General features: G+C 30.4%; 2 protein-coding genes, 2 non-coding genes and 1 pseudogene across 7 annotated transcripts; all 5 read right to left on the bottom strand.

Annotated features, from left to right (window-relative positions):
• Window positions 1-1,169: 1,169 nt before the first annotated feature.
• LOC111296107 (uncharacterized) lies at window positions 1,170-6,348 on the bottom strand. 3 transcript variants are annotated; one of them, XM_022890163.2, is made up of 8 exons: window positions 6,133-6,348; window positions 5,930-6,047; window positions 5,215-5,595; window positions 4,370-4,621; window positions 3,077-3,594; window positions 2,835-2,959; window positions 2,288-2,448; window positions 1,170-2,216 (listed from the first exon to the last, which is right to left on the bottom strand). In XM_022890163.2, exons 1-8 carry the CDS (start codon window positions 6,321-6,323, stop codon window positions 1,677-1,679), a joined length of 2,286 nt encoding a protein of 761 aa, XP_022745898.2. In that variant the 5' UTR covers window positions 6,324-6,348; the 3' UTR covers window positions 1,170-1,676. The 3 variants fall into 3 exon arrangements, with proteins under 3 accessions (XP_022745898.2, XP_022745896.2, XP_022745899.2); XM_022890161.2 differs by having other exon boundaries at window positions 2,835-3,008; window positions 3,105-3,594; XM_022890164.2 differs by lacking the exon at window positions 5,215-5,595 and having other exon boundaries at window positions 2,835-3,008; window positions 3,105-3,594.
• Window positions 6,349-9,159: 2,811 nt separating this feature from the next.
• On the bottom strand, window positions 9,160-9,246 carry LOC149515490 (small nucleolar RNA snoR53Y). Its single transcript, XR_016326390.1, has one exon. It is a non-coding gene; the product is annotated as a small nucleolar RNA snoR53Y (small nucleolar RNA).
• Window positions 9,247-9,363: 117 nt separating this feature from the next.
• LOC149515489 (small nucleolar RNA snoR69Y) lies at window positions 9,364-9,461 on the bottom strand. Its single transcript, XR_016326391.1, has one exon. It is a non-coding gene; the product is annotated as a small nucleolar RNA snoR69Y (small nucleolar RNA).
• A 1,131-nt stretch (window positions 9,462-10,592) lies between these two features.
• Window positions 10,593-12,051, bottom strand: LOC111296521 (F-box protein PP2-B15-like). Its single transcript, XM_022890871.2, has 3 exons — window positions 11,586-12,051; window positions 11,366-11,484; window positions 10,593-11,285 (listed from the first exon to the last, which is right to left on the bottom strand). The coding sequence occupies exons 1-3, from the start codon at window positions 11,847-11,849 to the stop codon at window positions 10,826-10,828; spliced, it is 843 nt and encodes a 280-aa protein (XP_022746606.2). The 5' UTR covers window positions 11,850-12,051; the 3' UTR covers window positions 10,593-10,825.
• Window positions 12,052-19,741: 7,690 nt separating this feature from the next.
• On the bottom strand, window positions 19,742-21,552 carry LOC111296571 (F-box protein PP2-B15-like; annotated as a pseudogene). Its single transcript, XR_016346779.1, has 3 exons — window positions 21,029-21,552; window positions 20,547-20,673; window positions 19,742-20,422 (listed from the first exon to the last, which is right to left on the bottom strand). The product of XR_016346779.1 is annotated as an F-box protein PP2-B15-like (transcript).
• Window positions 21,553-22,691: the final 1,139 nt, after the last annotated feature.

Below are 22,691 nucleotides of genomic sequence, written 5' to 3'. Positions count from 1 at the left end.
TTGAAATTCTCTTATAAATAGTCAGTACACAATTCACACCTAGGCATCTAGAATCTTGAGATTTTTTTTTTTCTTTTTTACCCAAGAAAGAATAGAATCTTGATTTTAGGCCATGATGGGGATGGGGGACTTGTCCTTTTTCTTTTAATTAAATAGGAATTTAATTGTAATCATGGTAAGTTGATTATTATTCACTAGTGGGGTCTTTTCTTGTTTTAGATTAATTATTTTTCATTTTTCAACTTGTTTAGTGGCCAAGCCCAAGTTGGAGGAAACAGGTTTAATACTTTGTATATATAAAAGATTTACATGATAAATTTAATGAGAAACAATTAAAGAAATACTGCAATAACGGTTGAATGTTGTACGGTCTTTCTTTTATGAGATGAGCAATTGATTCAAGATTAATGCTCTCAAATTTTCTAATTAAAGTATTAAAATTGGGGTTGATAATTCAACTTAAATTTGTCTAATTTTGATTCAATTCAATTTTATAAAAAAAATTTTTTAAATCAAATTTTTAATTCAGATCGAATCTTTTTAAAAAAGATCATATTGGATTAGAATTGAGTTTTAGATAAACTCATTTGATTCAATACATATATAATTTTTTATTTATTTAATTTATATTTTTATTTTTATTTAAAAAATAATATTTTATATTTAAAAATAAATTATTAATTTTAATTACATCAGTTATAATTTTATATACTTACAAATTCGAATATAAAAATAATTTTTAATATAAAATCGAATTTAAATATTTAATATATCAAATCATATCAAATTCAAAATAAACAAAAATTTATGTGGATCCAACCTGTCATCTCTAATTAAAATCCACTTTTATATTGATTTTTAAAAGAAAAAAAATTATAAATGCCAATTGTAAAAGGTGAAATAATTCTAGAATCATGTTGTACATCACATGGCACATGGATGATAATCCTCAGTTTTTCAAACTTTAAAAAAAAAAAAATGTCAGTCATGGCTCCTGATAATCAAAACAGCTTATACAGTTCATTATAAACAGCAGACAGATAGGCAACTTTATAGTGCAAACTGATTCCTATGCTTTTTCTCTGTCCATAAATCCCACATCGTCCATCTCATGATTCCAACTCAAAATCTTTAAAATAGTCTTAGATTTTAACCGTTGGAATGTTCCTTAACGATAATGTCTGATGTGAGTGACCTTTACTGATTCGTTGAATGAAATCTTAACCCAAATCTATGAGCTATTCCCAATGTTGAAAATGGTATATGCCCATTTCTCAAGTTCAAGCCAAAAAGTAAAAAATAATTGATTCAGAGTCTAAAAATATCGGTGCTAAGTGCTTAACAATCTTGCAAATCAGAACAAAATAAGGATCATTTTACCGCATCCATTAGAAGCTTCTCTGAAGCAACTAAAATTTGTATGGGTGTCATTTTCAATACCAAATCTCTTTTTGTACGCGTTAATCCCATTAGCACCTCCCATGATACATGCTGGTCATCCTTCTGTGTTACAGACCAAGATTGCATGTTGCATATGAAAGGTAACAGCATCAAAGCTGCTTCTGTTTGCAGGGAGCACATGCTTTCCTGAGATGCGTTTATTAATAAATATGCAATTGTAACATCATTATGCATTTTTCCCATTTCTGATTAAAAAAATGGTAGAAAATCTTTTCTTATGCAATGATCCCTCGCTTGTAAAGCATATCGCCACCCTCGACAGGTGAATGTTTAGATGCCGTTTGCCTTGTGATGCTGTCATCTTCATGTCGTGCCATCACTTTGTTAGCATTCCAATACCATGGTTGTAGATAAGGTGAAGTGCTGGGTGAGGATAGTGAAGAAGGATGAAGAACTACAGAACCCCAGTCTCGAGCACCGAGTTTTGCTTCCTTCAACCTCCTCCTCACCAACAAACTTCCGACATCTTCCTTGCTTATCTCTGATACAGTCCTGAGTATGGAAACACAAAGTAGAAGCACCAAAATAGCATCTTCTTCAGGCAATAATTCTACCACCAATAGCTTCCAATTCAACAGGGCTGTTGCTCTTCCCGTTGGGTTCTCTTCTGTGAACCTTACAAGAGTCACGAATCCATCATCAACTTCTTTCTCATCTTCTGCTAGTTTGCTTCTGGTTGCTTTATCTTTACACTCTGCCATTGACTTGGCTGTCTCCTCTTGATATTGCATTTTTCGTCCCCTCAATAACATCACCTGCAAAATAATGTAAGTGGTTCCTATCCAAAGGTTCGACATGTAGATAGAAATTAAAATCTTCAACTTACAGATGAATCTGAAGGTTCTTGGCTTCTCAGACAAAAACTCAGGCCAGAACTAGATGTCGAAGATCCCCAATTTATCAGTAATTCATCTCCTGTTGAAAAATGCCATACTGCTTGCCTCGGCTCTGGAGATTCATTTGGTGTAGCTGTTCCTACCACTTTCTCTGTACTAGATGGCAACAATAGCAGCAGCAATGTTTAAATTAGATTCCACAGCATGTAACAAAAACAGTTCAGATGCTTATGGGAAGATTTGGACAATGGAAAACTAGTAGGTGGTTCATCCCTGACAACGAAAATTTTGGGTTGCTAAGGATGAGACAGATAAGGGAAACCCCATCATTACTCTCAAACTTATATCAAAATTTTGACAGACCTCAAAGGAAAAGAACAATGATTTTTTATTGCTTTTGAAATAAGAAACACAGAACCTCTGTGTAAGTGTGCTCCAAATTAACCAGCCAAGATGAGGGAATGACTCACAAGACCTATAAATAAAGTATAAAACAATGATTGACAAAAAGCAAGCAAATAAGCTAAAGCAACATACCAGGAGCTCTACCAATAGAACCAGAAACATAAGACCAAGAGCCTTCACGTATCTCGATTATCCTATCCTCCCAATTTACAGCAGAAGGAGTTTCAGATCCTCTTCTCCAAATCCCTCCACCCACTCTGCCACACAGCAATCCAAAATTTTGTATCAAGTAGGTACATAGATGTTCTGTTCATCAGGATAAGATAAAAAGCAGTCCTTACTTAGAAACACAGGATAAAGTGGCAAAAACATACCTTATTCTAACAACAAAACACTCCCTACCAGCATGGTCTAGAACTGTGCGAGACAGCCAACGACCTTTTTGAGGCCGATAATTGTTTAATTTCAGAATCACATCAGATATCATGGCTCCTGAATCATCTGTGACTCTATCTGGCACACATTTCAACAAGTATGGTGCTTGCGCGGGGGGAGTTATAGAAGCAACAATCCTCACTTGATCACTTTCTCTTGTCAAAGTAATTGAGGGTGCCCTTAGCAAATCATTCCAATAAAATGCAATTGAGTTCAGCAATTTACTTCCTTTGAAGCAATGACCACCACGACCACGAAGCTCAACCATAAGTCCTCTGGTTCCAAACTCACAGTACAGATGCCAGGCTTTCCACCATGTATCATATGAAACGTTAGGGATGGATTTATCAAGCTTGAGCTCCCTGTGACATCTTACCATCCGGAGACGCAGAAAATTGTGTTTTGTGTCTCCATTTGTTGCCTTCATCCAAGCATCGGTCCTCACAAAAACACATACCTGCAATGTTACACGATAAAATCAACCTATGTAAGGTTTATAAGTTGATAGAGTAACCTTATGGCTAATACCAGACTGAAGAACCACTTGGTATGCCTTGCGGAAGCTGAAATTTTTCTAAGATGTAGTTAGAAAAAAAAATGAATCACTCCTCTTAGGAATAATTATATTATATTATATTACAGTTTTCTAGAAAACTTCATCCAATGCCACAAACTGAGAATGAAATTTAAGAATGTCCAAATTGAATGGATCTCCTTTAAGAAAACAAGAAACCATTTCACTCGAGATAAATCTATGGCTAAAAACATCTGAGTTATACTTTCTTTTTTGTTTTGTTTTTTTCCTATAATTTTTGTTTGGGACTACTAAGAAACCAATTAGATCCGGACACATGCTAACTCCAAATTAATTTGTCATTCTTCCATCACCTAATATATATAGAGACAATATCTAATAAAAGATCATTTTCTCCCCAAAGTCTGTCTACAAGAGTAGCACAAGTAAAAAGTACAAGGAAACAAGAAGCTAAAGAACTAGATAATGAAGTCAGGAATCAATTAGGAAATTATTTTCCTTTTGCTTTTCTTAATTAGACACAAAAGCTACACAAAAGAAGTTTCACAGAGTTTTGGACTCTTGGTGCTTCTACCAACTATAATGTTTTCAAGCTATATGGACCTCATGGTCCTAGAGCATCAAAGAATTGTAAGAGAGAGAAAATAATAAAGGGGAAAAAATCAATAATTAAAGAAGGTAAGGATGCTAAAATTACCCCAAGTAGGAACCTTGGGATCATGGACTTGTATTTGGTGTTGACATCTACATCTGAAACCTCCCAGTAGATTGGTGGCTTGGCCACCGCTATGCCTCCTCCAGCTTTCTCATAAGGTTGATCAAAGGTTCTCTCCCATAGCTTCTTGGTTTCTTCCACTTCTTTTTCTTTTATAGTCTCCCATAACCCTACTACCTTGCCCACATTATCCAACATGTCCTTCAAATCCTCTACATACACTGTTGGGTAGCTCTGGTTCATTGTTCATCATTAAAAAATGAAATATGTGACAACAATAACAAAAAAAAGACAACACAAAGGAAACAAGGAAAGAATAAAAGAAAGAAAATAACTCTTTTACAACTTAATGGCTGATTCGAGGAACTAATCTCACACTTTACCTAATTCCAAAACCTCTTACTTTTTTGGCATTTAGCTGGGAAAATACTTTTTCATTAAAGCCAATACCTACCAAATTATAAAGATTTATGTAATTTAAACGCAAAAAGATAAATATTTCTTTTGGTTAAAATGAAGCCTCAGCCTGGGGATAGGGTAAGGGGTTGCAAATGCTTGGATTTGAATCTAATACCTGTTGGATGCCACTTACGACTACATGAATCATTTGAACTAAGCTCTGGATTTATCAAACGCTTAATGAGTGTCTTTATCAACCACTACTTAGAAACAAATACTAAACTACTTGATGGAAAACATGGCTGCAATTACAATCGTGAATGATAAAAACAATGACAGAAACCTTAATCCTTAATTATCATAAAAGAACAAGTAGAATGAATCTAAAAAACTTTATTTATTAAAATGATAATGGTTAAAAAATCTACCTGATGAGTCAGCAGCATTAGTAGAATATCGAAAGCAGGCACAAATCGAAAGCACCCATCTCCAAATCTTTGCATCATATACAAAAATCCTCTGTATCTTTGTCTAGCTGCTATCAAATACACTAGCTCACACAAATAGGGTTCTGAAAGTTTTGAATACAAAAACTTGTGCTTTTGAACGTCATTGAAAATATCTTCATTTATTAATGGTGGGTCTTGAGAATCTGATTCAACTTCATTCTCAAAAGGCTCAGATGAACATTTTTGGACCCAAATTGCTCTACATCTCATCAATGCATACTCTTCATTTTCTTCATTGAAAATTGCTGGTTTTCCAATTAGCTTTGAGAACCTTGAAAGACAGTATTTCCTATAACCATCCTGTAAAAAAATCATTCTTTTTTGGGTAAAATGGAAAAAGAAACCCCAGAAAACAGAATTCACAGTGAAAAATGCGAGTAAAACCATGGTTATATTATAGACTAATCAAAAAGGAGTCAAAGAAAATTCAACATTCTGTTTGGTTGCCAAGAAAAAAAATAAGGAAAGAAGCCAGAAGAAAGACTAGCCTTCTCAATCTTTCAAGTAAATTACTGAAACGAGCATGTAAACTTTCTTTTCTTTTTGAAATTTCTTTGTCATTTTCTCACACTCTCCCATCAACCAAACATAATTAACAGTCAAAACTCAAAAGCATTGCATAGTATACACTTACAGGATTCAAGGTGTGACAAAACCAAACCCACTCAACATCAAAAGGTGGCAAAACCATAGGAGGCGTTGACCCCTCCACCGTCAGATCAGAAATCAACGGCATCCATACCTTATCATACCTACAAACAGAGAAAAAACAAAAAAAAAAAAAAAAGAATTCTCATCACATTCAACCTCTTCAAAAAAAAAAAAAAAAAAGCTGACCTCCTTATTGCTTCAGCAATTGTTGCTCTTTGGTGAAGCCACTGGCACTCATTAACACTTCTCAAGAACCCAATATTTCTTCTAGCCGCCGACACGAGATCCACACCGAGATGTATCGTGTCCGACTCCGATATCTCGCTGAGACTCCTTATTGTCGACGACGACATGTCGTTTAAGGTTTGGTTAGACATTTGTCTGAGTTATGCTTTGTGCCTTACTTCAAACATGGGGGAGTTTCGGTTTCCTTTGTAACGTGTAAGAAAAGTACGTAAGAGGAAGGGTGGCACGGAAAATTTTAGCCACGTGGCTCTTTGTGGTGAGGTTTGAGATGGTGAGTGTCGGGGAAGTGTACAAGGACTTGGATGATCATGGTTCGGTGCATTTAATAATTATCTTTTGTCTTTTAGTTGTAATAATAAAATTAATAATGTTGGAAATATCTTCATCCTAATCTTAACACGAAGTTGGTTCGATATTTTAACAGGCATCAATTTGAAAAGGATTTCAATTTTTTAACCAAAATAGCTAAGCTACTCAACTAATTCTCTTTGTTTTTTTTCATTTGTAATTTTTTTATAAAAGTTATAAAAAAATTATCGTTACTTAATATTATTTTCTAAAAATAATTATATAAAATTTAAATTTTTTGTAATTTTTATATTTTAGGTAATTGTTTTTTAAAGAGTGATAAGATTATAATTTAAAACAGTTATTTCATCTTAAAATATTTTCACAAAATAAAAAAAAAAATTTTGATTTTAATGTATTTAGTAATAAATTTTCAAATTTTTTTATTAAATTAAAGTTTCATAATTTTTAATGTCAAAAAATTTTAAAAATTTATAAAAAATAACTTTAAAATATAAAAAAGTAAGAGTTTAGATATTTAAAATATATATATAATTTTGAGATATCCCAAAAAAAATTTTAAAAATAGAACAAAGAGAAATCATATAAATTTAGTATTAAAATTTTAAGAAAATATTTGATTTATTGAATTTTCAACTGTCAAAAACTGGAAAATTTATTGGTAGGATATTCAAAAGAGATGGGCTTAATTTTGGTTTTTGGATCATGCAGTGGATCTTTTCTTTTCTTAGCTAGATATAATATTGAATCCGAAGCTAGTGGTTGAAGTCATACTTGAAAGTGATAATAATAATTAGTATTGAATGTTGATGTTCCAACGTCAAACCTTATCTTTCTATTACTATTTTCTTAATCTATTTGATAATATATACATATATATATATATCAAATTCTAATCTGGTATGTGCCTAACAAGTTTATGAAAGAAACTTACAAAGAGATCATAAAAACAAAGGACTCTAAACCCATGGAATCATGAAATCATAGGTTGTTGGGTTGCGTTGGGTTGGTCCGTGATTAAGGTGAGGGGTATCATACAAAAAGGATTTTGATAATTCATATATTTGTATTTAATAAAATATTAAAATTTATATATTTATATTATATTTTATATAAAAATTACGTATTATAATTCATATTAATATAAAAATATAAAATATTTTTTTTTAATTTTATTAAACTCTTATATAATTATCATTAAAATTTTAAATCATATTAATTTTATATTTTATTTTTATATTATATTATCATAATCGTACTTTAAATTAAGAGATAATGCTCAACCAGATGCCACCATTTGCCACTGCAATGGTGAGCTAACTAAAGCACTAAAAATACTCGGCCCAGAGCCTGATGGGGACAGCCCCTGTTTTCTTGGCAAAAACCCTTGCTAGTCCACGTGAACAAGAATCTTTTCCATTCGTCACAACTTAAAAAAGGGAAATTATGAATGAAGGATCAAGGGTTCACAAATATCACATGAATATGAGGATTTAATTGTGTTGTGGGTCAATCGGTTCCATGTTGCTTTCATGATTTCTATTTTCTTTCTAAATAAGAAAGACAAACTTTCTTAACTGGTATGTTTCATACAACCCCAAAAAAGAAGGGAGGATTGATTATTTGAATGACACATGACAAACCATTGAATTCGGTTTTAGATGTCACGTCCCTTAATACATAACCCGCACCAATTAAATTTTAATAATACAATATAAATATCATATAAATAAATAACATAAAGATAATACGTTTAAAATTTTAAATTTGAATAATAATTATATATAAATTTAATAAAATAAAAAAATTTATATTTTTATATTTATACGAATTATAATACATAAATTTTATATAAAATACGATATAAATATATAAATTTTAATAATTTACATAATTTAAATACATAAATCGTTAGGAAAAAAATAAATTAGACTACAGTTTATGCCGAGTAATGAGAAATTTCTAAATTTCATGACAATTTTCTTTTTGTTTTCTCAAATATATAAGCAGAGACGTAATGATAGACTTTCATCAAACAAAAAAAAATTAATGAGAAGATAAGACCAACCATCTGAAGGCCCAAGCAAGTTTGGAAACACTACAAACCCAAATCCCAATCCAAAATTCAAGCCATATCGAATTCAGCCCACCAAATCATCAAATTAACCGAAAGCTATTTAATTCAAAATTTAATTTAATTAATTTGTATCATTAAAATTAAAAAATAAATTAATATTCAATATATTTAAAATTCAAAATGTGGGTTTGTGGTTTATTTGATGTGATTTTCCGATACGTTGCCTCCTTCCTATAAAAAGAAACAATTTTTTGCTTGATCCAAAGCATGTGTTTTGATCACTCAATAATATGATTAAGATTGATTTTAAATTGAATATTAAAAAGTCACCAATAAACAAAGTTTCTACTCCAAAAGTGGCCAAATTTGAAAAATGAAGACAATTGTTTTGAAATTTTTTAGATAAAGTTGGTAAAATTTTTTTAAAAAAATAATTTAATCAAAATTTAAATTTATATATACAAAATTTTTTAATTTTTAAATAAAATATGTAAATTTTTTAATAAAAAAGTTAACGAGTTTCACTTAAAGACTCTTGATCTTAATTAGTAGGGAAAAAAGAGACATTTTATGGAAGGAATAGTTCCCTCAGAATGTATTAAATGATATTTTAATCATTGGATTATCAGAATTAGCATGGTTTTAAAATTTCAACCATCACTGGGAACATTCAACAACACAACCAAAAATTCCAAAAAAAAAAAAAGAAATAATTAAAAATAAGCAAAAAAGAAAAAATTAAAGAAAATTTCAAATTTTGAGAGGACAACAAAAAAAAAAAAAGGTTTACGCTCAGATAAATGTTGGATTATGAATCAATTCCCAGACCTTTTAAAAAGGTCTCATAATGAGCTGGGATTAAACATTTATCATCATCGGCAAATTTTTAAATCAAAATAAATGAAAATTTTTTAAGAAAATTTGAAAAAAAAAAAAAAAAAAAAACGACAGAGCTAACGAAGATGGAAGAGAAAGACGGAAACTGAGAGTAACGTAGAAGGAGGCTGCACAGAAAGAGGAGATAGGGTTAGGGTTCAGTTTAAATTGGTTGATCGGTTTTTCGTTTTTCCATAATACCCCTCCGTTGTTTGTTTTAATTACAATTGTACTCTCATATCATTTTGGGCCAGTTCATGGATCCAAAAAGCCCAATATCATTTTGGGTTTGCTCGATTGCTTGCTTGTGCGGCATACATTTACACATTGTGAACTTAATATTGTATTAGAGATGTTCCTCATATTTTGGATTGAATTTTGGATCAATTGGCATGTCACGTTTGAGGGTCGTGGGTTTGAAAGTGTTCATGTGTGTAATTTTTTTTTTCAGTTACTTAAGTACTAGAGTAAGAGTGTTGAACGGTAGATTGAGAACTTAAAAAATATTCTTACTTGATTTTTTTTTATACTAAATCCTTAAATGATGCTGATAAGAGACATTTATTAAAAAAAAAAACTGACTAAAAAAATTTTTTTTTTCGGGGATAGGATAAATAATTAATTTCAAAATCAATTATTTTGAGTTAACATAAAATCTCATATAAATGTACATACCTCAAATTTTCTCAATATGAAAAAATCTACTCCACGTGAGATGAAAGTTCAAACCCACTTATCTAAGAAGCCTCGACAAGTCATTCTTTGTGAGCTCGAACATCGTGAGAATGCCTCAATGAAGCCACACATATGAGCACATTAAGGTCGTTTTGCCTTTTTTGTTCAAAGATAAAACATATCATTAATTCTAAAATCGAATATTTTGAGTTAGTACGAAGTTTCATATAAACCTTCACACACCTTAAACTTTACCAAAGTTGGAAGGCAAAAAAAAAAAAAAAATCAATTATGTGTACATATGTACGTGTATTTTTATTTTTTTTATAAAAGAAATCATAATCTAAAAATAAGATAAAGACTTCGGATGCACGCGTTGGGGCCATTTGAAATGACTCCAGCTTTATATCCGGTCAGCACGTTTATTCATTCAGAACTGGAAAAAGTTGGCTATATGACCCAATGAAATGAAAAAATTATTTTTCTATTTCTTGTAGTACTTTTCGTGAGAAATTAATGAAAATATTGTATATTTGTTCTTCAATCTAACTGTATTTGCCATTGACGTACAAAAGGAGAAGACAAAACTCTTATCCCTATACGAATAGCTACCTGTAATTCTATCTATCAAAGACAATTCATGTCCCCATCCCGACCTGATCCTTAAAAAGATAAGAAAATATCTTTGTTGCCGGATTATGTTTTTGGCTTTACTTCAATGCCTTCAATTATAAGACCTCCTTTGAGCTGCTGACCCTTAACTTCCATCAAACTCATCTTCACCTCTTCATCATCTTCACCATTAAAGAATTCTCCAAGCTCAATCTCCATCCAACCGTCTTCTCTTTTGCTCAGAACCCGATCATCTCCTTCAATCACCCTTGATTTTAGCATATGCTTCCTGTTTGAATAAAACAAGTTTTCCATTTGTTGTTTCTTGCTGTCTTGGCTACGCAGATAAGCTGTGTTAACGAATGCTTGATTGCCAATTTCAACTGATGTTTCTGATGGTAGTATATCAAGCCCATAGGCACGGTCAGCGAGTTTCAGCAAAAGATAAGCTCCATAGGTTGTGTTTGGAGAAAGTATTTTAGTTCTGATCTTGCCATGAATTTCCAACCTGCTGATGGTTCTGAGTTCAGCTACCTCTGAGAACCTGAAGACAAGAAAACTTTGTATCAGAATCTGCCTGCTTAGTTTGATCATTGCTCCAGGTTATAGAAAGCAAGCACTGACCTTGATTCAGGGATGGATTTCCAAACCCAAAACATTTGATCATTGCTACAGGATATAGAAAGCTCCCTTGCGGATAAAATATAGGATTTTCTTCCAGTTGATCTCTCTAATTTGAAACTCTACATTATATGGAGTAAAATATAAAAAATATATAGATTAAAGAAATAAAATCTGGTAAAATATCATTAAATGTGAAGCAGTTTTGTCATTGGAAACTAACCGTTTTCCCATCAGCTACAAGAACAGGATTGCAGAGGAGTAGATAAAGCTCTTTCTTTGAAGAAAACTTAAAGGTATTACTAGCCTTGGAAACAATTTCACGATAATCAGATGGCAAGAACCTCTCCCAAACCAAATCAGATTCTGCTGCTGATTGAAAAGTTGTTGATACCAACGAAGATTTGCAAGCATCTGGTGGAGAGGTGAGGGACAGAATCACAGAAACACAGCCCACTGGCAACTTGTTCAAGTCTAAACATTCCATTTTTTTGCTGTCTTTAAACAGAAGAATAGGAATCAAAACCAAAGCTATGTATCCAATTTATGGATTTGGGGACTTTTCCAATAAGTATTTGCTGGTTATATAAACGTCCAAAATGGTGAATCACAGAGAGGGTCTCCCAACTTTCAGAGAATTTTCCCTATCTTGTTCTTTTGATGACCAATGAATTGAAGTCAAAAAAGTTAAAGGAAACCACGTTTGTGGAATTAATATAATAATTTGCAGAATTTGTAATTAGATACTATATAATATCAACATTAACTAGATGTTTAATTTTAATATCAATGTCAATTGCGTGCTTTACCTGATCAAAATGGGAAGTGGACAGTGTGAAAAGTAAAAGCAGGAAATTCTTAGTTTTGCATGAATATTTTTTTTTGGTCTGAGACAATTCAAAGTCGAATCAAATCAAATTTTATAAAGAGATAAATTTTTTAAGCTTATTTTTTTTATTTACATAATTCAAAATTGAAACTTTACTTAAAAAGAATCAAGTTTTTTTGTATGAATATTTATTTCAATATTCAGATTTTTTCCTTTCTCAAATAAAATTTTAAAAAAAAATTTGGTTTTGAGGGAACTTGGTTTGAAAAAAATTTAAACTTTTTCTTTTTTTATTTATGTTAACTATGAAAAAAAAAATTTGATTATATAAATGTTACATTTGATTATAATTATAATTTTTTAAATATATATTATTTAACAAAGTTCAAATCGACTATTTTGTTTTGATGTTTTCCTTTTTTTCATAACTTCTATTCGTTGAAATAAAATAGGATTTAGTAATATAATTTGATTCAATATAGATGTGAACTCTAATTTTTTTATGACTTGACCATATATTTGTCTTGACGACTCAAAATTAGACTTGGCCCAGTTTCGTGTCTAAAGCAATGAAAATATAATAAATATTAACGACTGACGAAGACATATTTCCAATATTCCTCTTTTCTTTTATTATTATTATAATTATTATTCTTACTAAATTTCGGCCCTCACTTCGTTGGGAATTTTTTTTAACATTATTTTTTCTTGATTTCTTTTTCATTTGTATAGAATAATGAAGACCTTGATTTTTATTTTTTTTCCATAATTAATTTTTTTCAAATTAAAAAAAATAAAAAATCCATCATTAATAAGTTTCATGAGATTGTAACTTATGTGAAAAAATAAGATAAAAAGCAATAAAGATGGTGAGCTTTCAAAGAAATTAAAAGCATCTTGTTCTTTATTATATATATATATATATATATGTATATGTATTCTAATTAACCCATAATATACATATAAGACTCTTGTAAAGAACGGACTAACAAGATCAATTATCCAATTAATATCCTTAATTACATATTGTTATTGTATAAAATAGATCTCGTTATGAAAGATCTATTACTAAAAAATTTATGAATAAAATCGAAGCGTATAAATTGTACAAATTACTAATTAAATGTTAAATAAATGAATGAGTTCGGGTGTATAGAGGGGACCTCACCGTCTAAGAAGTAGCCATGGAAACAATGGAACATATTATTTATTTATCTATTTTTATTTACTCCTTTATTTTAGTTAACATGTTTTTTGTGATACTTAATATCAATACAATTTCTTATTTCAAGGCGAAATGAAATGTCTAGAAAAAAAGAAAAATCGTGGGCGGGGCGGTTATAGTAGCAAAAGCCATTAGGAATAGTAAAGAAATGTGTGGCATGCATGAATGATGGATGAGGGGTCCCAAACAATGGTGCTTTCTCACGCAAAAATGTAATTTTGATTAAGTCAAAAAGGAAAAAAAAAAATGTGATGAGTTATGTTATGTATAACACAGTCAAAGCAAAGCAAAGCAAAGCCACTAGCTAGCTACTGCTAATTTATCTCTTTTGTGAATGACAAAATTTCTTCCACATTATATAGCATAAAATTCTAAGAATAATTCTCTTTTAATGAAAAAAAGAGAAGTGACAAAAAAAATAAAGTGACAAATTCGCATTTCCACATAAAAAAATGCATACTTTTAATACTTCTACTTTCATATCATGTAATTTACCCTATAACAAATAATACATATACCAAGTAATCCATGCTCAAGGCACCCAAAATTTCTAAACTTGAAGAAGATGTTAGATTATTAGATCCTGCAAACATTATACAAAATTTTTTACAAATATTCAATTTTTTTTTTACTAAAGATTTAACATGTTATATAAGAAAAAATTCATTATCCATATCATTTCTAAAGCTGTAAGCACATGATATGCATACAACACTTTCATGAAATTTCTCACAGTAAAAAATTGATCATTGTGAAATTCCATGAAATTCCTTATAAAGGGAAATTTGAAACATTGGTAATGTTTTTATAGCAAACATTATGGGTTCTTGACAAATCATAATGGGTTTTAAGATATCAAACATACAAAAATATAATTCTCAAAAGCAAAACCAACATCTTAGCCGTTTAATTCCTTTTCATTTAAAACTTAAATCTAGAAAGATAGAGATTAAAGTGTTGCACCTAAGTGTTTAATTGCCTATTTATTAAAGTAAAGGGAAATAAGATTAAAGTTAAAATATATAGGAAGAAAAATATAAGGTTAATCCAATCAATTCAATAAATACTTACCAAATACCTGCCACTATGCATAATAAAACCTTCATCTTTGTAGGAAAAAGTCTCATATGAAGGATGTATTACTACGAAGAATGAAACCTAGACACTCAAATTTGAATATAATAGTACATCAATGAAAGTACATAGCAACTTTAAATTTTACATGAGAAATATTATTCTTATTGGAGCATTTGGAGACACTAAAACACCCTACTTAGTACTTATGAACTTAATCCATGAGATTCATAAAGATAAAAAGTAAACAACTTAAAAATCAACCCATGAAAACTAGATCAAGCCTATTAGTCACATTTTGCTCAATGAACATGCTTGCATAGCCAATGATTGCATAACCATATCAAAATGATTATTACTAGACCATTATTTATAAATGTTTATCAGAAATAATCCAAGAATAGAATACTTTACCTAAAAGCAACCATTTTTAGGAAAATTATATCATCTGTAAGAAGATAAAATCATAATTCCCTTTAAAGTTATGGTCATTTGCAGAGATCCATTAACAAAACTTCATTTCATTTTATTTAAATGATGCTTAATGCTTCTAAAATTAAAAAGAAAAAAAAAAACCATAAATCATACATGCATGCAAGAAGAAATATGTCATAAATCATAACAAAAAATCTCAACTTGAACTTTGAAGAAGAGAAAAAAGAACATCAAATTTAATTTCAGCAAAGTGTGAATAAATATCAATCTTTTTTAAGCAAATCAAATCAGCTAATAAATCATGCACAATTAATTCATTCATAAGAATTAGATTAATTAAATATCTTTTGATAAGTGGTGTCATCTTCTTCAACGACCCAACCACCCATCAAATTGTCTTTGAATTATACATCAAAGTAGAGAGGTAAATAAGCAAATAAGTTATTACCAATTTACAATAACATGCGAAATTAACCACCCATCAAATTTTATGTTATCAAAGACCACCTGCAAAAGTTTGAACCTTTTTTCATTAGTCTTCAAACCCATCCTGAAATAATATATGTTGACAAATTTCCAATAGGTTGCTAAAAAATTGAAACTTTAGGGCATCTTACGACAACTACATATCTATCATGAATTAAATAAGAGTGGAAAGCAACTATATTTTCATCATTTTCCTTTTCTTTCAACAACCAAGACCCAAAGGCTAGTCTTGTTGCATTTTCAGTTTGATAAGAACAAATGATGATCTCTAATCATTAAACTACCAAAACAAACCATTTTTAACAAAACTAAAGCCCCCCGGAGAAACTACTCAAATCATACTGATTTTAATACAAGAATCAAGCATCTAATCTAATTATCAAACTACTCAAAAACTTCAAAGTTAAAAAATTAAATTAGAATAATCTTGCTTCTTATTACATGAGCTTCTCGAAATGGAACCAAAAAGCCATCAGAGCACAAGACCACTTATTATCTGCAAGTGTTTCCCTTGTTTTCAACATCTTATTCATTAAGCAATATAAAGAAATTCTACAAATGACAAAACTATCAAAACTACTAAACAAATAAACTTGAATAAAAGAAAACTACTACAATGAATCATTAGTAGAAATGCAACCTATTAAACCTAGCCAAAAAAATCTAAAAAGTGGCGAAAAGATTAAAAAAAATTGAACTCACATGTTTGCATCTTTACGACCAAGAAGATTAATAGGAGTATCGAATCTCAGAGAAACCAAACAACCCTAAGAGAGCTTGTCAAGGCCTATAATTTGACCCAACCTCTATGAACCTAAAGAAAAAAGGATGAATAATTAGAAAACATATTGAGAAAGAATTTATAAGAAGATTGAAAAATTGACACTACGTAAAAAAATTAAAAAGTATAAGGAGAAATTTTTTATTTTCTAATTTCATATTCATTATAGATTTAAACAAAAGTAAAACTATTTCACTAATTATAATTTTACCATTCAAAATCCTCATCCCTAAAATCATAATCCCATTAAAACTTTTACAAATCCAAGAAACCCCATCATATTCAACTCATCAAATTAATAAATAGTAATATTTCCAATAGTAAGGCTAACCTAAAATGAGCAAATGGATCTTTTTTTTGAAATCTCATTTCTTTCAATTGATTAGATATTAAGGCATAGAGCTCTTGTTCAAAGTGTATAGAGCTATATGCATATAACAAAAACAAAAAAAATAATAAAAAATTTAAACTTACTCTTAATAAAGCATTGATGCAACTAATATAACCAACATTTTAAGGAAACCAAACAGGAAAAACATACAAATAAAAAATTTGATAAATTTAAATATAAAGGACCAAATCAACACATTTAAGAAGTAATAGTAAACAATCAAAATAAACATTTCAATTTAAATTGAACAAATAAAAAAGTTAAAGCACCTAATCTTCAAAATGGATTATTCCAAATTCACTTTTTCTTCAGTCTAGCTTTAAAATTTTAAATTGCTTGAAAAATAATAACAAAACTAAAATCCTTCAGCTTATTTTCTCTGATCAAATGAATTATGCTTATATTTGACCCAACTGTCAAATAATGATTTTGAGTTAATAAAATATGCATATCAAGAAATGAAAGAGGGACAAAACAAAAAAAATATTTTTAAAAAGAAAGAATTTGAGAATTTGAAGATAAGATTATTATGTAAATTCAACCAACTGACATGATTACATACCTCTTTGCACATTGCTGGATAGTGCCACCAATTTTTAGTCTTACTGCTACCAATGCCAAAGAGGATATATAAATAATTCACTAATTAACTAAAAAGAAAGAACTCAAAAAAGGATAATCCATTCTAACTTTTAAGCTGTTAACAAAATATTTTAAGTACATATAAAACAATTACCTAAAAAAACCTTTTTAATAAGGTTGTTCATAAACAACTCCTAACAAATAATGCCATTGGGTTCTAGCAAAGTGACAAAGTTTCACATGTAATTGAAATAGATCCTAGAACTCAAATTAAAGCTATTAATTAAAACGAAAAAAGCTACTTCAAATGAACATAATAAATCATAGCATAAGAGTGGATATACTTCTTTCACCTAATCTTTTTCCTTCTTAAATTAACTATCAGTAAGCTATTATTAGAAAAAAGACAACATTACACACATTTCTCTTACCCACAAATTCATTGCACTTAATTACTTGTTTTAGTCCTTATTTGGGGTGTAAATGATACGTTAGTACTCATAAGCTACTCGGGTTTGATTTAAATAAAACTTGAATTCAACTCGATTATTATCGAGTCGAGCTTAAGCTCAAGCAGCTCGACTCATCGATTGAGCTGAGTTCGAACATTCTTATACCCAGCTTAAGTATCTCGCGAGCCTAATCGAACTTTTATATTTAAATATATTTTTATTATTTTAATTAATAAAATATTTCAAACTCAAGCTCGAGCTCGAGCTCGAGCACAAATAATCAAGCTTTTGTCGAATATAAGAATTGATGTTATTTTTACATTTTTAATCAAGCCTAATCAAACGAGCTCGAGTAGTTCGATTTCTATTTCAAGTCAAACTTGAGTTAAAAAATAAAACTCGATCGAGTTCGAGCTGAGTTTCGAACCTTGAATTTCGAATTGAACTCTGAATTTTGAATCAAACTCGAGCTTGAACTTAAGCTTAATACTGTATCGGTTCGAACTCTATCAATTACATCTCTAGTCCTTATACATCCTTCAAACTCAGTTTAAATTGCTTTTGTATTTAGAATTTTAGAAATTTCAAAACATGTTGTAATGCACCCTTCCTCTCCCCCAATCTCACAACCTTCTATGATTTAAATACATAACCAACCCTCCCTTAACCCTTTTCCCATAGGATGAAAACGAAAAGCAAAAATATTTACATAATGTTTTGCAAATAGGAAATGCATATGATTTGTTTAGACTATAAAGCCTAATAAATTAAAACCTGATAATCCTATATGCTAAGAGATACATACAATTGTAGAATACAAAATCAGCATTCAAAAAGGGAAATGATTACTATGCGATGTTGGGTCGTGTCCCAAATCTGTAACTCACTGTCTAAAAAGCTGAAAAATAGAATTAACCGCATTAATTAAATAAATAGATCGCATAAAAATTCAACCGCAATCCCTTTTCATCAACTCAGAAAAACCATGTGTACTTGTATCAATGCATATTGATTTAATTATGCATTTTCAAAAATACATAACAATTCAAATTTCAAGACAAAATGACTAAATTAGCATGAACTGAAACAACAAAATGATACCATTTCTTTAATTTTCACCTAAAACCCAAAAAGGTAACATAATTAACAGCTTAAATTTCACAACTCCAACAAAAATCCCATAAGAAAACGCCAATAGCATAACAAAGAAAACTAAAAAATTATAAAATTCAAGTGAAAGAAAACAAAAAACAAAATTTTACCTTCATCCTAAGGAATATTATCAAGCCTGCAAAAAAAAATCCCAAAATTAAAAAATAACCAAATCAAAAAGATAAAAAAAAAAGAAAAAAATTAAAAAATACCCAAAATTAATAATGTTCCAAAGCATGATATTATTATCTTGAGTAGCTCCACTAATACCAGCAGGTGGACCCTACTATAACCTTTTGAAGTCTCTCATCATCCTCTTCCTTGCTCGAGAGAAAGAGTAGATATCATTTTGGATCTTAAAAATAGCATTTTGGAAGAAACCTAGAAGGTAGCCATCATAATGGGAAGGAACAAAAACATGCAGGTTATTTTTTCTCTTTTCCTTTCTTTTTTTCCTCCTTTTTTTTCTTTTTTAATTTTTTTAGCTGTCTTCTAGAGAAAGTTTTTTTTCCCCTAATCCAGAAAAGCTTCTACTTGAAACTTAAGAGAAGAAGTTTTCGAAGAAAACCTTTTCTAACATTACCTCTTAATTTTTTTTATTTACTTTACTTATTTGTCCCCTCAAATCGGAGAAAGAGATAGCTTTTGTTTATTTATTTCTTATTATTATTATGGTTATATATGCATGATTTATGGTAAGTTCTCACAATTATCAGCAAAATCACTTTAAGTTCAATGCTCAAGAAATTGAGTTGTTAGCTTGAATATATATAGAAATCATTTCCATCTGTAAAGTTTCTATCATATTGATTAAATTTAAATTGATTCAAAATCAAATTAAGTTGATTAATAATTGCTACTTAATTACTTTCATTTAATGTAGTAAAAATTAACCCCCCGCCCCCCAAAAAAATTCAAAATAGCTGATCTATCAATTCAAATGAATAATTACATGGTAATTTGTTATAGAATCCGATTACAGGATGGATGTCTAGGAACATTGATAATAACAAATTAGGTTAAGTTTAAATTTCACCACGTCTTTGATACAGAGTGATTAAGTTTATTGTATTACCTATTAATTTAAACATCAATTCCAGTGATATTCATTTAACATAAAATTTTCGTTGAATTTTTTTTAATCACACTTATAATAACTTTTGTTTTTCAATCACGATTACAATAACTTTTATTATTTTTTTTCAATCTCACTAAAACCAGTCTTACTAGCCTTAATTCTTTGGCCTCACTTCAATACCTTCAATTACAAGCCCTCCTTTGAGATGACAACCCTTAACCTCCATCAAACTCATCTTCACTTCCTCATCATTTTCCCCAGTAAAGAACTGTCCCAGTTCAATCTCCATCCACCCATCTTCCCTTTCACTCACAATCCCTTCACTTGATTTCCACATTTCCATCTGTTTCTTGCTCTGCTGATGATGCTCTAAAACAACACTGCTACAAGAAACTTGTTGGTTTCCCACTTCCACAGTTATCTCTGATGACATCGAATCAAGCCCATATGCACGGTCGGAGATTTTCATTATAAGATATGCACCATATGTTGAGTTTGGGGTCAGCATTTGAGTCCTGATATTGCCTCGAATTTCTAACCAATCAGTTGTTCTTAACACAGCCACCCTGGAAAACCTGGAAACAGACAGATTCCAATTTCTAGTTATGAATTTGGTTGAATTAATTTCTACTTCACCCAAAATCCTCATGAAGGCTGAAGCAACTTGTGACTATTGATGTAAGCAAAATTGAAACCAACCTTGATTCAGCCATAGATATCCAGCTCCAATACAATGGATTGGAGGCTTGGAGCTCCATGTGATGGAAAGTTCTTTTGCAGATAATATGTAAGATTTCTTGCCTGATGATTTTTCCAACTTGAAAATCTGTAAAAATAGAAAGTCAATGCTAAAAAAAACATAAAGCGGCTGCTAAATTCATGGTAAAAAAAAGGTATTTCCAATGTTCTGCATATCTGATATGGTGGGATGCCCCCATAGAATTAACTACTATTTCTGATGCAGATTCAATGCCTTCAGCATCAAATACAGTCTATTGAGATTCAATTCAACTTTTCAAAAGCAAATGGAATGATGGAATAAATTTTGCACAGACATACTTTTGACATGACACTGAAATTAATGAACCCTGTCTTTGTTTTATCCTCAACGCATTTAAAACGGAGTCGGTCAATGTTTTCGAGATTTTTCAATAAAATAGACAAAGAAGACAATGAGGTACCTTGTTACCACCATCTATGAGAACTGGGTCACAAAGACGCTGAAATAGTTCTTTCTTTGAAGAAAACTTCAGAGGAGTGACCAAACTCAATACTATTTCAGGATAATCCCGAGGCAGAAACCTTTCCCAAACCATATCCGAATCAATTGCTGATCGAAAAGTCGATGAAACCAACGATGATCTGAAAGCATTTTCAGGGGAGGTGAAGGAAAGAACAGTAGCCAGACAATCTTCTGGCAACATGTTGTAGTTGTTCAATACTTCAATTCAATCTATGAACTTCAAAACTGTTTTGCTAACAAAATTTCTGGTGAAGGGCCAACATGTATAGATAGATATCTGTTTAAGGCTATAAAGCTCGTGGGAATTCTACTTTGATTTTTATAAAGATGCAGTCGTCATGTTTGAAGGAAACATATATCATTGAGGTCATTGCGTGAAATAATGCAGAAGAGGTAAAAAAAACTGCTCATTCTGAATAATTTATTCGATGTTTTTGGTCAATTGTCGCTTTTGCCAGGCTAGAAAAAGCATCCTGGATAACAACAACAACAATATTAAACTCCATCTACGCAGACCATGTAATTGACAGGGTCCAAAAAGGGGGGACAGATAAGGCCATCGACCAGATATGAAGGCAAATTCCAATTGTGGTCAGATTAATCCCAAGCAAAAGTTCAATCAACTTGCATTCTACCAAAATTTTGGTAACCCTTTTGGTTTTATAAGCAAAAGGAAAAATTTAGAAAGCACTGATTAATACTTTCCAGCATTTTAACTATTAAAAGATGTTTTTTTGTGGTATAAAATATAAACTTAATTAATTTTTTATTTTTAATCTTATCCAACACATTCACATCTACATTTAAAAACTAAAAACTATCATATCACACTTGAATACTTTAGTTCAATGATAATTATATGTATCGGTCGTTTTAATCAAAGATTTAAGTCAAAAAATTTACGACCATAACTCAACAAACTTGTTTAATGTAATCTATTTAGACATGTAAACTAATGATTCAAATGGAAATTGTCTCATATAAAAATAGGTTAATTAGGCATTGTTTCATATTTCGTTTTGAAAGGTCAAGAAAAATGAACGTCCCCCACATTGACAATAACCCACAAACACATCTTGGATCTTCCTCATGATTGCTAGTTAATTTCTTCATCGTTTAAGCCTCGTTTGGGATACAAGTCACCTTTCAGATGGCAGCCTTGCACTTCTTACAGATGAAGGTTATTATTATTTTGTACACGTTTGATTTATATAACGAAAATTTTTAATTTATCGATTTTGATTTTCGATTTTAATTTATTTAATCATTAAATTTTATAAACTTCACTTAAAAAATTTCATCAACTCTTTCCCCAATAAACAACCTATAGAATAAAATCAGTTATGCCTGGAAAAAAAATACTATTTTCAACTAGGAAGTCCTATGCTATTTTCACACCAAGTTCCTGTACACCACTTTAGCCCAATTTTACACTTTGTGTCCAGAGAACATCCATAGATCAATCCATCCCAAGTTTAATTACAGTCAAAGTTGCTCAACTTATTCTTATAGTCATATCCAATGATACTTCAAAATAAGCAATTAAAACATCTTTCAGTTTACATTCCATTCACAACCCCAAACGAAACAAAATAAATGAA

This window comes from Durio zibethinus, chromosome 12 (assembly GCF_047325235.1).
Source record: "Durio zibethinus cultivar Kanyao isolate XHJ-2024 chromosome 12, ASM4732523v1, whole genome shotgun sequence".
Lineage (NCBI taxonomy): Eukaryota > Viridiplantae > Streptophyta > Magnoliopsida > Malvales > Malvaceae > Durio > Durio zibethinus.
The sequence above is the reverse complement of the archived record's forward strand: the minus strand, read 5'-3'. Positions and strand labels throughout refer to the sequence as shown.

Excerpts from the sequence above, each read along its gene's own strand:
- LOC111296521 (XM_022890871.2), bottom strand. The coding sequence starts at position 11,849 with ATGGAATGTTTAGACTTGAACAAGTTGCCAGTGGGCTGTGTTTCTGTG. Across the intron at positions 11,485-11,585 it reads TTGTAGCTGATGGGAAAACG|AGTTTCAAATTAGAGAGATC; the intron begins GTTAGTTTCCAA and ends CATATAATGTAG. Across the intron at positions 11,286-11,365 it reads AAATCCATCCCTGAATCAAG|GTTCTCAGAGGTAGCTGAAC; the intron begins GTCAGTGCTTGC and ends TCTTGTCTTCAG.
- LOC111296107 (XM_022890161.2), bottom strand. The coding sequence starts at position 6,323 with ATGTCTAACCAAACCTTAAACGACATGTCGTCGTCGACAATAAGGAGT. Across the intron at positions 4,622-5,214 it reads TAATGCTGCTGACTCATCAG|AGCTACCCAACAGTGTATGT; the intron begins GTAGATTTTTTA and ends ACAATGAACCAG. Across the intron at positions 3,009-3,104 it reads CACAGTTCTAGACCATGCTG|AACATCTATGTACCTACTTG; the intron begins GTAGGGAGTGTT and ends CCTGATGAACAG.